Source organism: Rutidosis leptorrhynchoides, chromosome 6, assembly GCF_046630445.1.
Source record: "Rutidosis leptorrhynchoides isolate AG116_Rl617_1_P2 chromosome 6, CSIRO_AGI_Rlap_v1, whole genome shotgun sequence".
Lineage (NCBI taxonomy): Eukaryota > Viridiplantae > Streptophyta > Magnoliopsida > Asterales > Asteraceae > Rutidosis > Rutidosis leptorrhynchoides.
Window position 1 is genome coordinate 408,340,001 of NC_092338.1, and position 14,638 is coordinate 408,354,638.

General features: G+C 32.1%; 1 protein-coding gene and 2 pseudogenes across 1 annotated transcript in view; 1 reads left to right on the top strand and 2 right to left on the bottom strand.

The window, feature by feature from the left end:
- The window catches only part of LOC139855086 (cysteine-rich receptor-like protein kinase 2), a 2,886-nt gene extending 17 nt beyond the window's left edge, over positions 1 to 2,869 (bottom strand). Inside the window, exons 1-8 of the mRNA XM_071844339.1 lie at positions 2,414 to 2,869; positions 1,884 to 2,286; positions 1,505 to 1,613; positions 1,292 to 1,398; positions 871 to 1,081; positions 544 to 775; positions 306 to 459; positions 1 to 238 (exon numbers count right to left, since the gene is read on the bottom strand). The exon at positions 1 to 238 is cut by the window's left edge and continues 17 nt beyond it. Of these exons, the coding sequence (XP_071700440.1) occupies positions 1 to 238; positions 306 to 459; positions 544 to 775; positions 871 to 1,081; positions 1,292 to 1,398; positions 1,505 to 1,613; positions 1,884 to 2,286; positions 2,414 to 2,835 (1,876 nt within the window). The 5' untranslated portion in view covers positions 2,836 to 2,869. The remainder of the gene's footprint in view (positions 239 to 305; positions 460 to 543; positions 776 to 870; positions 1,082 to 1,291; positions 1,399 to 1,504; positions 1,614 to 1,883; positions 2,287 to 2,413) is intronic.
- Positions 2,870 to 5,027: 2,158 nt separating this feature from the next.
- LOC139852270 (ADP-ribosylation factor-like) lies at positions 5,028 to 6,898 on the top strand (annotated as a pseudogene).
- A 208-nt stretch (positions 6,899 to 7,106) lies between these two features.
- LOC139855087 (cysteine-rich receptor-like protein kinase 2) lies at positions 7,107 to 11,588 on the bottom strand (annotated as a pseudogene).
- Between the last annotated feature and the right edge of the window lie 3,050 nt (positions 11,589 to 14,638).

Consider the following 14,638-nt stretch of genomic DNA (forward strand, 5'->3'; position numbering starts at 1 on the left):
CTATCTTGGTATTGTGATCAATGAAAATAGGTTTGGATATCTGTCTTTCTTCTTGTGTTGAAATATTGAGAAGCATCGAAACAACTTGAGACATGGTTGGTCGTTTCGAAGCTGGTGATTGAGTGCACAACAAAGCAATCTCAATGATCTTCATCACATGTTCGTCTTCATACTCATGATCATCCATTGTCTCATCAACTAACTTTATATGATTTTTGTGTTCATACAACTTCCAAGCCTGTCACCAGATGCATGTATATATCATAACAATTTCAAATGCATAAAGTATTGATTTTGTAACTTACCTGTTCCAAGAGGCATTGGGTGGATGATCCATCAAACTTACTATAAGTACATTTTTGTCCGCTTATTATTTCAAGAATCACGATACCAAAACTAAAAGTGTCAACTTTATCTGATAAAACGCCATGAAGTACATATTCTGGCGCTGTGTAGCCCCTAGAAATGCAAATAATACAAAAATCTGGTTATAAGATGAAATATGACGAATGAAGGGAAACATGTTTGGTGAATCGAACTTACAACGTCCCAGCAAACTTGGTGATAACATGACTTTGATCCTCTTGTTGAAACCTTGCCAGCCCAAAATCGGCTATTTTGGGTTGAAAATTGTCATCAAGGAGAATGTTGCTTGATTTTATATCTCTATGCACGATTTTAACATGAAATTCTTTGTGTAGATGAGCGAGACCCCTAGCTATCCCTAAGATAATTTCATATCTTTGTTTCCAGTTTAGGGCTCCCTTTTTTGCACCTACATGGAATGGATTTATAAGTATAAAAAATATTTTCAAATTAGGATATTCATGTGAATCACATTATACAGTCAACAGTCAAAAGTCAAATTACCCCATAAGAAGGTGTCAAGACTTCCATTCGGCATGTATTCCAGGACAAGTAGTAACTCAGATTCTTCACTGGACCATCCTAGGAGATGAAGAAGATTTCGATGGCGAATTTGACTTGTAAGTAAGATTTCATTTTCAAATCCTATTTTTTCTCTACCATATCTGATTTTAAGCTTCTTCACTGCCACAGCCTTATTGTCATTAAGAACTGCCTATGAAGTCATAAGTAACAAATATCAGTCAGTCATAAGAATTTATATTAGTAGTAAGTTACTAGACATACTGAATCGTGCAATAAGGATTGTCCCGTCAGTTACAAAGTGTACTTCACCTACAAATCATACCTGTGCAAATTATTATTTTCTTACTTAACGATCATTTTTATTATTGTCGTCCACATAAATATTGGAGTACTATATTACCTTGAATACCTCACCGAAACCACCTTTCCCGATAATATTTTTTTCACTAAAATTATTTGTAGCCAACTGCAAATCCTTGTATCTGTAGGTAACTGTTCCCTTCAATTCTGTTGTGTCAAAGGTATCACATATAACCATCACATGTCATAGTAATCATGAACCTCTAAATGCACCAGCTGTTAATTGATTAAATATAATTTTGTATTTATTTACCTTGTTTGTATGTACCTCTCGTTTTCAATCTGCCATACCATAAGAAAAATGCAAGTACAACAAGTATAAAGCTTACACCTCCAACAACCCCCTGTATTATGAAACTCTTCTTGCCTGACTCTGCTGTAAAGCACAAACATACAGAATCAGTATTCATCGATAAAGTACTTACTAGTTAGTACGAGTATCTCGTTGTATAAATTGAGCTATACAACTTTATACAATTGCTGTATAAGAATAAACCGTTGTATGTATACAATGCCACATCCTCACCTTGTAGTGCGAAAGTTATTACAATTAAAACTCCACATACGCAACAATCCCCTATACAACCTCCATTACTAATGCACTAACAACATATTAATGACGAAAAAGAAGCAAATGTCTCACCATCCAAAATGAGAGATGAAATATCAGTTGTCTGGTTTTGTCTGAAAAATGGAGTCCTTGAATACCTCATGAAGCATCCATCACCTGTTGCCCGCCCAGAAATAGCAGGAAGACAATCGTGTAGAGAATCCGATCTCATTTTTAAGCATTTTGAACAAACACTTTGGGTTATGTTCGGATTACACTGGGCAATGGCATATATGGTTGCATTCCCATTAGCTACTTGTCTTGTAGAAAGTGCATAAAAATCCGAAGTTTTTGGTGTAGCAATTTGAAGGTCTAATAGTAACTTTTTTCCTGCCTTTTGGAACTCTGTTGTCTCAGGCACTTTGTCACATATCGTCACACCACGATAACCAGCCACCTCAGTAGCAAAGTTACGGTTTTCATACCTAAATCATATAAAAAAGCTCTAGTTACCCTGAACATTAACTATCGAATCATCATCATCATCATCATCATCATCATCAAATATGTATATATAAAGTTTGCGTCATGATAAATGAAAAATATATGCACCTGACTTCACAGTCGGTGAAAATAGCAGTAGCGCCGTTGCCGGCCCCGCATACTTTAATCTGATCAACAGCATAGTCGAAACAATTCAGACAATCGGGTAAAGAAAGATATCCCCTACACTGAGCATGTCCCCAAACGGGCTCACCATTGAACAAAGTACGTACTGTGGCGTAGCGTTGGGTGGTTAACTGGCGGCGAAGACCAGAAAGGGTGGTGTTAAGGTTGCTAAAGAAATAAATTTCATTCATCCCTTTGAACATCGTCCCTTTATACATACTACAATAATATCTCATCAGGGTGCTATTTCTATCAGTCGGCTGTGATGTTACATGTTCTGCCATGCTTGTTATGATGATCATCACTACCACCACCAATAGGCTCGTCAACCACCATGGAAACTGTCTGTTTTTCACTTGTTGCATGTTAATTTTCTTTTTCCTGATCCACTTCACTCTACTAAATGAAATTATGCACTAGTATTAAGAGAGAAAAAAGTGTTCATAATTCAACTCCGAAGACGCTTTTGGAATTTTGAGGAAACCGCATCCCAATCACTAAACTTGGACTTCTTTGTCCCAACCGGTAAACCGAGATACAAAAAAGGCATGGAGCCTTCCTTACACCCAAAGTGGTTCGCCATCAGAGAGCATTCATCTTTTGATACCCCGATGCCATAAATGCTACTTTTAGAAATATTTATCTTAAGACCCTAAGCATTTAAGAACTTTCATTACATTACCCACGTTGCGTTTACCCCACTTGTCCAAAAAGATAGTGTCGTCGGCATATTGTAAATTTGTGACCTCAATATTTTGGTTGCCGATTAGAACGCCATGTAGAAGCTCATTGTGTAAGGAGGTTTTTGCAATCAAATTGAGGGTCCCCTTGACGTATGCCTCTTTCGGGTTTAAATTCCATTGTAGGCGATCCATTTACGAAGATAGATACCGAAGCCGAACATATACATGCTTTCATCCACTTAATCCACCTAATCCCGAAACAAAGTTTTTCTAAGATGTTGAAGAGAAAGCACCAATTCACGCTATCGAAGGCTTTAGCAAAATCAATCTTAAAAATGAAACTTTTCATCTTTTATGTTTCAGAAAATCCACCACCACGTTTAAAACAAGAGCACCATCAAGGATGGATTTATTCCTAATGAATGCGCTTTGTTCGGTACCCACGTATTATTAACATACATATGTTCATTACCACAAGTAACATGTTAAATTGTTAATTATATGAATTGTTCACATGTTACACAAACAAATATGCACTTGTGAACATGAAACTATATATTTAATTATATAGGAAAAATATAAGTTTTTTCGGACTATTTTATGTTCATTCTTATTCATCATCAATATTTATGGGTGATTTATCTACTCACATGTGAAAATCTTTGTAAATTAAAAGTTCTCGCACTTCTTGCCTTTTTTGTGGTTCTCGTTTGAACTTTTGGCCCTTTAACAGAACTTATATCTCCACATCAGTATAACGTTAACACAGGAAACTTTAACATTCTTTTAACCTATCCATATATATCTTACAGTCCACGTCAAACTTTAACCCATTTTATATTATAGTTTAAATACAATAAATAAATAAAAATAACACTTAACGGACAAAAGTTAACAATCATTAACTCCAAAGTCATTTGTAAGATATCTTAATAGTTTGAGGTCAACGAAGTAAAAAAAAAAAAAAAAAGAAGTTTAATGTCACCTAAAAGAAAAGGTCTACCCTTGAAAAAAGGAAAAAAGGACAATAGCTGACTAAACCTCTAAGCTCTTTTTCAGTAAAGATCCTTTTCTTCTAGGGGCATTTCCTTACTCATTTCAGATCATAGAGGTCGGGCTTCAGTCGAACAACCTTATCCCTCCCTTCCACCGATGAAACTACTCTTCAAAGTACAAAAGTAGTATAATGCTCCTTCCAGTTGAATAGAATCTATTAAAGCAAAGCCAAGAGGCGATAGTGGATCTTGTGGAGGGCATCTGGAATTGTCTGTTTCGGTGGGTGTTTGGTACGGAGTTGAAAGTCAAGGACAAAATTTTGTCTTAAATATATTAAGTAAATATGCGTAATAAATCTATAGTTTTTATTAAAATCCTATAATGATGATGTCATTATTAGTGTAATTCATTTGTTAAAAAGAAATCAAAAAATAAAAGAAAAAAATCTAAACATGGTGGGTGATTTCATTAATTTAAATTATTTAAATTAAAATTTAATCTTATTAATTAATTATTATTACTAAATCTTATTAATAATTATTTTAATTATTAAAATTAAATAATTTTGAGTTATTTTAATTAATTATTTTGAATTGAGTATTTAATTTACATTTTTAAAATAAATTGAAAATCAATATTATCTCTTAAGATTGGATGTCAACTGACAAGTTTCTTAGTCGGACTTTGTGGGTTCACGGGTCATTAAACTAATTGACTTTAACATTTACGTTCACTTAATACCTAAAACATATCATTAAACTCTTTCGTTTAAACAAACCCGTGATTTCGCGGTCATTTCACTAGTTAATATAAATTCCTTCAAAAGACAAGTAAATTATCATCATCAACTAAGCGTTCATTTAATTTTGTTTGTTTGATCCATTCTGAATCAGTTTTCATGATCATCTCTCTCGTAAATTCTCCCATCCAACAAATAATAATTTCTGGGGATCAATCCACACTGCAATCATTCTTCGTCAACTTTTTAAATCTTCGGCAGATCGTGAGTCGCATAATCACTTTTTTAACATGTTCATCTTCATTTGTTGTTATACAATCCAATATAATTAATCAATTCATGCCTATAACATACATAAAATATATATTTCCCTTTTAATTGAATGTTTAAACATAAATATGGATCAATAATGTTTTGCCATTGCTTATTTGTTTAATGATAATTTATGATTTTCGTTTGTTGTTTGATTACTTTATTGCACATTTTCATGCTTCTATTGATTCTTTATGTAATGTAATGTAACCTTTTATTTAAATCTGTTTATGTTAATGTTATGTTTTGTGTAGGATGATTTATGATTTATTTGTATAAGTTATCCTCTTTTGCTCTTTGTATGGATAAACTATAATGATATTTTGCTTCCATCTACTATTTTCATCCCTTTCTAAAGTTGTCAGTTGTCACATATCAAAATGCTACCTATATTCTGCTACTCATTATCCTATTTAGTTTGTTCTTTTTGGTGTGTTGATGATCAATGTATGACTATGGTTGTTCTTTGTTAGATCTTAAGATGGGTCTGTCGTTCACCAAGCTCTTTAACCGCTTGTTCGCTAAGAAAGAGATGCGTATTTTGATGGTTGGTTTAGATGCAGCCGGTAAAACCACAATTTTGTACAAGCTCAAATTGGGAGAAGTGGTCACCACTATTCCTACTATTGGTATATTCACATTACAATACAACTAATCCTCAATACTCGTATTCAGTTTCTATTATTGAGTCTTGAATGGTGCATTCACTTAAATATCAAATATAAATGGAATACACTTGAATCGGATATAAGCATATTGTGGCAGGATTTAATGTGGAGACTGTTGAGTATAAGAACATTAGCTTCACTGTATGGGATGTTGGTGGTCAGGACAAGGTAAGTTTCTTTTTAAACTACTAACATGATATAAAAATATAAAATATTAGGTTTGTCTTTTTAAACTATTAATATGATATAAATAAATATATATAATATTATTCATCAAACAGAGCACAATTGATTATTTTTTCATTTTATGATATACATGTTCAATCAAAAGCTGATATGGATGTTTTCAGATTCGGCCTTTGTGGAGACACTACTTCCAGAACACACAAGGTCTTATCTTTGTGATTGATAGTAATGATCGTGACCGTATCACAGAGGCTAAAGATGAGCTACAACGAATGCTAAGTGAGGTATCAATTGCAATCTTAATCCTCTTGTTAATTTAGTAGCTCAAGTGGGAATACGGTCGATTTAAGTAATTTGTGAGATCACGTGCGTTATAGGATGAATTAAAGATGCAGTATTGCTTGTGTTTGCCAATAAACAAGATCTTCCGAATGCTATGAATGCAGCTGAAATCACAGATAAGCTCGGCTTGCATTCTTTTCAACAGCGACACTGGTAAAGTATTCAACAAAATTACTATTTACTGAGAAGCAACATTTTACATGTCACTTTTGACCCACTTACTTTAAACAAGTCAAACAGCTAAATTAAACAAGAACATAAGAAACTAGCCTAAAAGAATATGCAACAAATGGGTCAAAATTAGCAGTGTAGCATAAATGCATAAATATGTAAGTTTAGAGCAGTAAATAAATAAAAGACTTAATTAATAATTGTATAAATTGATGTGAATCAGGTATATTCAGAGCACATGTGCAACTTCAGGGGAAGGTCTGTATGAGGGACTGGATTGGCTTTCCAACAACATTGCTAGCAAGGGAAAACATTAATTTTGTGTTTTGACTTTATATTTCTTTTGTAAAAATAATAATCTTAGTATATATTGTCAATTATATTTACGATTACAATATCTTGTTAACAAGCTGTCTACTGAATTAGTGTTTTAGTCCTTGTGGAAGTAGTAAAGTTAACATGTAACTGACCATTCTTTTATTTATACTTCATTTTTTAAATGGTTCATACAAGAATTCTACAAAAATTGTCAATAGAATCTACGAAGATTTTATATCTATCTTGGTATTGTGATCAATGAAAATAGGTTTGGATATCTGTCTTTCTTCTTGTGTTGAAATATTGAGAAGCATCGAAACAATTTGAGACATGGTTGGTCGTTTCGAAGCTGGTGATTGAGAGCACAACAAAGCAATCTCAATGATCTTCATCACATGTTCGTCTTCATACTCATGATCATCCATTGTGATGTAGATACGGGCTCAAGTAATACACGGGCTATAAAAGACACGGAATTTGGCCAAATTATCATTCAACCCATAATGCTTAAAGAGTTTTTTGTGAACTTGAAACATGTGATCAAAAAGTTTAAACGTGGGATTGGATAATTATTATTTAAGTTTGTATTGGATAAGAATTAGTGTATCTTTATCTCCTTTAGTTTTCCTATTTCCTAGCTACTTTAGTTTGTAGGGTACTCCGTATTTATATTTGGTTTCATGACTTTAAAAAATTCAGTTGAGTTTTGATATAATAATAAAAATTGGCAGTAGCCTTTTATTTGTTCATGCGTGAACTTTATATTCATCTTGCACTCCATTTTTGAGTTGAGTTGAATTTAATAGAAGTTAGCAACAACCACGTTTGGCTTTTGTTTCTATTTGTTCTTAATAGTTCCATTGTTTAAGCCATCGATCCCTAATTCCGCATTATGTGGTATCAGATTCCAGGCATGGCTAACAACAGCTACCGAGGTGACTATAGCAGATACGCCGGACGAGGCAGTTATATTGATCCGAGAGATGCTGAAATCGAGCGTTTGCAACGAAGAATAGCAATATTAGAACGGGGCCGACATCATAAATATGATGAACGCTATGCTTCGTATCAAACAGAGAACCGGTGGAAAAGTATGAATCCATTCGCCGATGCGCCGAGCGGATTCATACAGGATCATCATGATGATCCCTTACAGACCATGGGTGTGAAGGTTGAACAAATTTTCAATCTCGAATACGTTCCCGAACCTATCGTAGATGAAGATTCCGAACCCATCTATGATACGGATGGTGAGGATAAAGAACCTATCTATGATACAGATACTGAAAAGGATGCAAATTTTCTGAATGTCAGTGATGTTGATAATATTGGCATCAATTATGAAATCATTGAATTCGGCACTCCTGTCACTAATAAAGACACGAACGTGTCTAACGAAGTTGTTAATATTTTCTCTTGCGAAGATCTTGATGTTAATTTGAAAAACGAGTTACAAAACATTTGTGTCGTTCTTAAGGATGAGATGGATGTTTCCTTCATTGATGTTGTAGACTCGAGGACGAGTCTTTTCGAAGAAGGAGAGAATGATGTAGATACGGGCTCAAGTAATACACGGGCTACAAAAGACACAGAATTTGGCCAAATTATCATTCGACCCATAATGCTTAAAGAGTTTTTTGTGAACTTGAAACATGTGATCAAAAAGTTTAAACGTGGGATTGGATAATTATTATTTAAGTTTGTATTGGATAAGAATTAGTGTATCTTTATCTCCTTTTGTTTTCCTATTTCCTAGCTACTTTAGTTTCTAGGGTACTCCGTATTTATATTTGGTTTCATGACTTTAAAAAATTCAGTTGAGTTTTGATATAATAATAAAAATTGGCAGTAGCCTTTTATTTGTTCATGCGTGAACTTTATATTCATCTTGCACTCCATTTTTGAGTTGAGTTGAATTTAATAGAAGTTAGCAACAGCCACGTTTGGCTTTTGTTTCTATTTGTTCTTAATAGTTCCATTATTTAAGCCATCGATCCCTAATTCCGCATTACATTGTCTCATCAACTAACTTTATATGATTTTTGTGTTCATACAACTTCCATGCCTGTCACCAGATGCATGTATATATCATAACAATTTCAAATGCATAAAGTATTGATTTTGTAACTTACCTGTTCCAAGAGGCATTGGGTGGATGATCCATCAAACTTACTATAAGTACATTTTTGTCCGCTTATTATTTCAAGAATCACGATACCAAAACTAAAAGTGTCGACTTTATCTGATAAAACGCCATAAAGTGCATATTCTGGCGCTGTGTAGCCCCTAGAAATGCAATAATACAAAAATCTGGTTATAAGATGAAATATGAAGGATGAAGGGAAACATGTTTGGTAATTCGAACTTACAACGTCCCAGCAAACTTGGTGATAACATGACTTTGATCCTCTTGATGAAACCTTGCCAGCCCAAAATCGGCTATTTTGGGTTGAAAATTGTCATCAAGGAGAATGTTGCTTGATTTTATATCTCTATGCACGATTTTAACATGAAATTCTTTGTGTAGATGAGCGAGACCCCTAGCTATCCCTAATATAATTTCATATCTTTGTTTCCAGTTTAGTGCTCCCTTTTTTGCACCTACATGGAATGGATTTATAAGTATAAAAAATATTTTCAAATTAGGATATTCATGTGAATCACATTATACAGTCAACAGTCAAAAGTCAAATTACCCCATAAGAAGGTGTCAAGACTTCCATTCGGCATGTATTCCAGGACAAGTAGTAACTCAGATTCTTCACTGGACCATCCTAGGAGATGAAGAAGATTTCGATGGCGAATTTGACTTGTAAGTAAGATTTCATTTTCAAATCCTATTTTTTCTCTACCATATCTGATTTTAAGCTTCTTCACTGCCACAGCCTTATTGTCATTAAGAACTGCCTATGAAGTTATAAGTAACAAATATCAGTCAGTCATAAGAATTTATATTAGTAAGTTACTAGACATACTGAATCGTGCAATAAGGATTGTCCCGTCAGTTACAAAGTGTACTTCACCTACAAATCATACCTGTGCAAATTATTATTTTCTTACTTAACGATCATTTTTATTATTGTCGTCCACATAAATATTGGAGTACTATATTACCTTGAATACCTCACCGAAACCACCTTTCCCGATAATATTTTTTTCACTAAAATTATTTGTAGCCAACTGCAAATCCTTGTATCTGTAGGTAACTGTTCCCTTCAATTCTGTTGTGTCTAAGGTATCACATATAACCATCACATGTCATAGTAATCATGAACCTCTAAATGCACAAGCTGATAGTAAATAACTAATTAAAATATAATTTTGTATTTATTTACCTTGTTTGTAAGTACCTCTCGTTTTCGATCTGCCATACCATAAGAAAAATGCAAGTACAACAAGTATAAAGCTTACACCTCCAACAACCCCCAGTATTATGAAACTCTTCTTGCCTGACTCTGCTGTAAAGCACAAACATACAGAATCAGTATTCATCGATAAAGTACTTACTAGTTAGTACGAGTATCTCCTATGAATTGAGCTAAACAACTCTATCTATACAATTGGTGTATAAGAATAAACCACTGTATGTATAGAATGCCACATCCTCACCTTGTAGTGCGAAAGTTATTACAATTAAAACTCCACATACGCAACAATCCCCTATACAACCTCCATTACTAATGCACTAACAACATATTAATGACGAAAAATAAGCAAATGTCTCACCATCCAAAATGAGAGATGAAATATCAGTTGTCTGGTTTTGTCTGAAAAATGGAGTCCTTGAATACCTCATGAAGCATCCATCACCTGTTGCCCGCCCAGAAATAGCAGGAAGACAATCGTGTAGAGAATCCGATCTCATTTTTAAGCATTTTGAACAAACACTTTGGGTTATGTTCAGATTACACTGGGCAATGGCATATACGGTTGCATTCCCATTAGCTACTTGTCTTGTAGAAAGTGCATAAAAATCCGAAGTTTTTGGTGTAGCAATTTGAAGGTCTAATAGTAACTTTTTTCCTGCCTTTTGGAAGTCTGTTGTCTCAGGCACTTTGTCACATATCGTCACACCACGATAACCAGCCACCTCAGTAGCAAAGTTACGGTTTTCATACCTAAATCATATAAAAAAGCTCTAGTTACCCTGAACATTAACTATCGAATCATCATCATCATCATCATCATCATCATCATCATCATCATCATCATCATCATCATCATCATCATCAAATATGTATATATAAAGTTTGCGTCATGATAAATGATAAATATATGCACCTGACTTCACAGTCGGTGAAAATAGCAGTAGCGCCGTTGCCGGCCCCGCATACTTTAATCTGATCAACAGCATAGTCGAAACAATTCAGACAATTGGGTAAAGAAAGATATCCCCTACACTGAGCACGTCCTCAAATGGGCTCACCATTGAACAAAGTACGTACTGTGGCGTAGCGTTGGGTGGTTAACTGGCGGCGAAGACCAGAAAGGGTGGTGTTAAGGTTGCTAAAGAAATAAATTTCATTCATCCCTTTGAACATCGTCCCTTTATACATACTACAATAATATCTCATCAGGGTGCTATTTCTATCAGTCGGCTGTGATGTTACATGTTCTGCCATGCTTGTTATGATGATCATCACTACCACCACCAGTAGGCTCGTCAGACCCCATGGAAACTGTCCGTTTTTCGCTTGTTGCATGTTAATTTTCTTTTTCGTGATCCACTTCACTCTACTAAATGAAATTATGCACTAGTATTAAGAGAAAAAAAAGTGTTCATAATTCATCTCCAAATGTCATTTTCCACTGATAAGTCAATATATAAACAGAGACGAATAATTCTTTAAACTGCGAGTCAATAGTGTTGGCTGGCTGGATCCCATTCATGAGTAATCAAGTCATAGCATTTTTGATAAATCCATATTTAGAACGATATTATATTATTAATAACTAAAAAAATTTAATTTCTGGAAGGTTTAGAAGTTTAAATTTATGGCTGTAGACTAGAATGACCAAAGTGATTGGTTAACTTTTTCTTCTATGTTTAATCCTTGCATTTTAAATCTTTTAATTCTGTTATTTACAAAATACAATACCAATCAACTCATTTTCACAAGATAAATAAGTCAAAAATAGAAGCTTTTCGTCTCATACATTTGTTCGTTTTTTGGATGGCATCATTTAGTTAAGGCCCACAAAGCCTCATCATACAATTGACTTAGCCAATATGTTAAGCTAGGGCCTTTATCCCAAATGCCGACAATCAACGCAAGGGTGAGATGTGTACATAGTGAATATATGGAAATACTTATTCTAAGCTGTTATATGAAAAATCAAATTAAGGTTCACTTATAAGTTCTAAGTTGTAACATCACTTACTGTTAGAATTTAGTTTAATTAAAATGTGATGTTTAGTTTTAGTTAGGAAGTATTAGAATAATTATATGTGATAAATGAGGGGATTATTTTTTAAATATAGAATCAACAATAGATGGATGGAGATAGCACTTTCAAGAAATAAAATTGTATATTATTGATATGTTGAGTGTTTTTTTTATTGTAGTGTATACAACTTGTATCCACATGACTATTTATAGCCTTTTTAAGTCGGTGATCTTTAACTCTAGATAATTCTAAGTTGTAACATCACTTACTGTTAGAATTTAGTTTAATTAAAATGTGATGTTTAGTTTTAGTTAGGAAGTATTAGAATAATTATATGTGATAAATGAGGGGATTATTTTTTAAATATAGAATCAACAGATAGATGGATGGAGATAGCACTTGCAAGAAATAAAATTATATATTATTGATATGTTGAGTGTTTTTTTATTGTTGTGTATACAACTTGCATCCACATGACTATTTATAGCCTTTTTAAGTCGGTGATCTTTAACTCAGATAATTCTGATATTTGACTAATTAAATCATCTTACAAACTCTTCTAGTTACTACTTCACAAATATCTAATTGTACTAAACTATACTTATTAAATCTAGATCACTCTAGAAAAAAACATTAATATTTTAACACTCCTCCTTAATGTTTTTTGATGTTACTCCGAGCATATTGCGTAGGTACTCGAACTTGGGTCTTGGTAGTGCTTTAGTGAAAATATCTGCAACCTGTTCTTCTGTCTTGCAGTATTTTAATTCGATATCTTTCTTCGCTGAGACTTCTCGCAAAAAGTGATATTTAATATCAATGTGTTTTGTTCTACCATGGAACACTGGATTCTTTGTCATCGCGATTGCAGACTTTATAACAACCCTCATATTTTCATACTTGAATTGACTAATTTGCCCATAGGGTTGTTATCCATACTTAATATATGATTAAATTCGACGTTGATTAAATATTTTTTTTTCGTCAACACGTTTTGTTAACTAAAGTTTATACTAATTATATAAAATAACTTTAGTTAATATTAATATTAATGTGTATTATATATAAAACTATATGTAACATAATTATTAATTAAATGATAAGTTATTTTAATCATTATTTATATTTTTAGCTTATATAAAAAAAAAGAAATAAGATTTTTTTTAAAAATTAAATAATGAGCCCATGAATTTTGACTAAATATTTTCAAAAATAAAAACTTATTAAAAATATTTTTAACATGTTTTTATTATTTTGTCAAAATTGGCACCTTTATTTTATTATTTTTTTTCTTTTCACCAACCATTTTTTACCTATAAATACATGGCTCCTCATTCATTTTTTATTGCCAAACACAAAAACTTAAGTTATTCTCTCAAAACCTTGAAGAAAATTTGAGGTACTTTCTATTTTTATTAATTTTTTTCAATATTGTCATTTATATTTATATTTATTGTATATTCTTTGTAAAATTCGAAATTAATTATGTTTATATGTTATAATTAGTATTATAAGTTTTATGATGCATAAAAATAATTTTGATAATTTATGGAATATTATTTATAATTTAATACGAATTATGTAGTGTTTAAACGTAAAAACAATGTAAAATTAGTAATAAATACTTTTAACCAAAAATAAAATATATATAATTTTTTTCGGAGTTTTTAAAACTTATATAGAACTGAAAAAATTATAAAAATAATTACTTGGGTCGAATTGGTATTTATTATATAATTAAACTCTATTATTATGTAATTCGAAGGTAAATTAAGAATAAATATAAAATAATAAAAAAAATATTTTTTAAATATTTTTCTACAGGTTATTAGACTGATAGAAACTTATAAAAATTATAAAAATAATTATTTGGGTTTATTTAGTAATTATGTAGAATTAAAATTGTTTTGTGAATACATTAAGGGTAAAAACAAAAATAAATACAAAAATATAATAAAAACGTTTTCTTAAATTTTTCTACTAATCTATATGATTAACTAAGACTATAAAAATTATGTATGTAATTTTTAGATATTTAATTTATTATTTAGACATTTTTGAATAATGTTCTATTAATAAAACACTATTATTTTTGAAGTAATTTAGGTATTTATTTAAAGTTAATTATATTTAATATATATAAGACATACTAAGGTATAATAACTAAATATTAAATAAAACTTAGGTTATATTATCACATATATAATTATTAAGTACATTAATAATTCGTTGTGTGTATACACCTAAAGTGAAGATTAATCAAAGATAATGTATAATTCATGTGAACTTCATCGCTACTCACGGTCGTAAGTGAATGATGTCTAGGTTGCCATTTATGGGTAAGCTTGTGGATCTCAAATGCCAT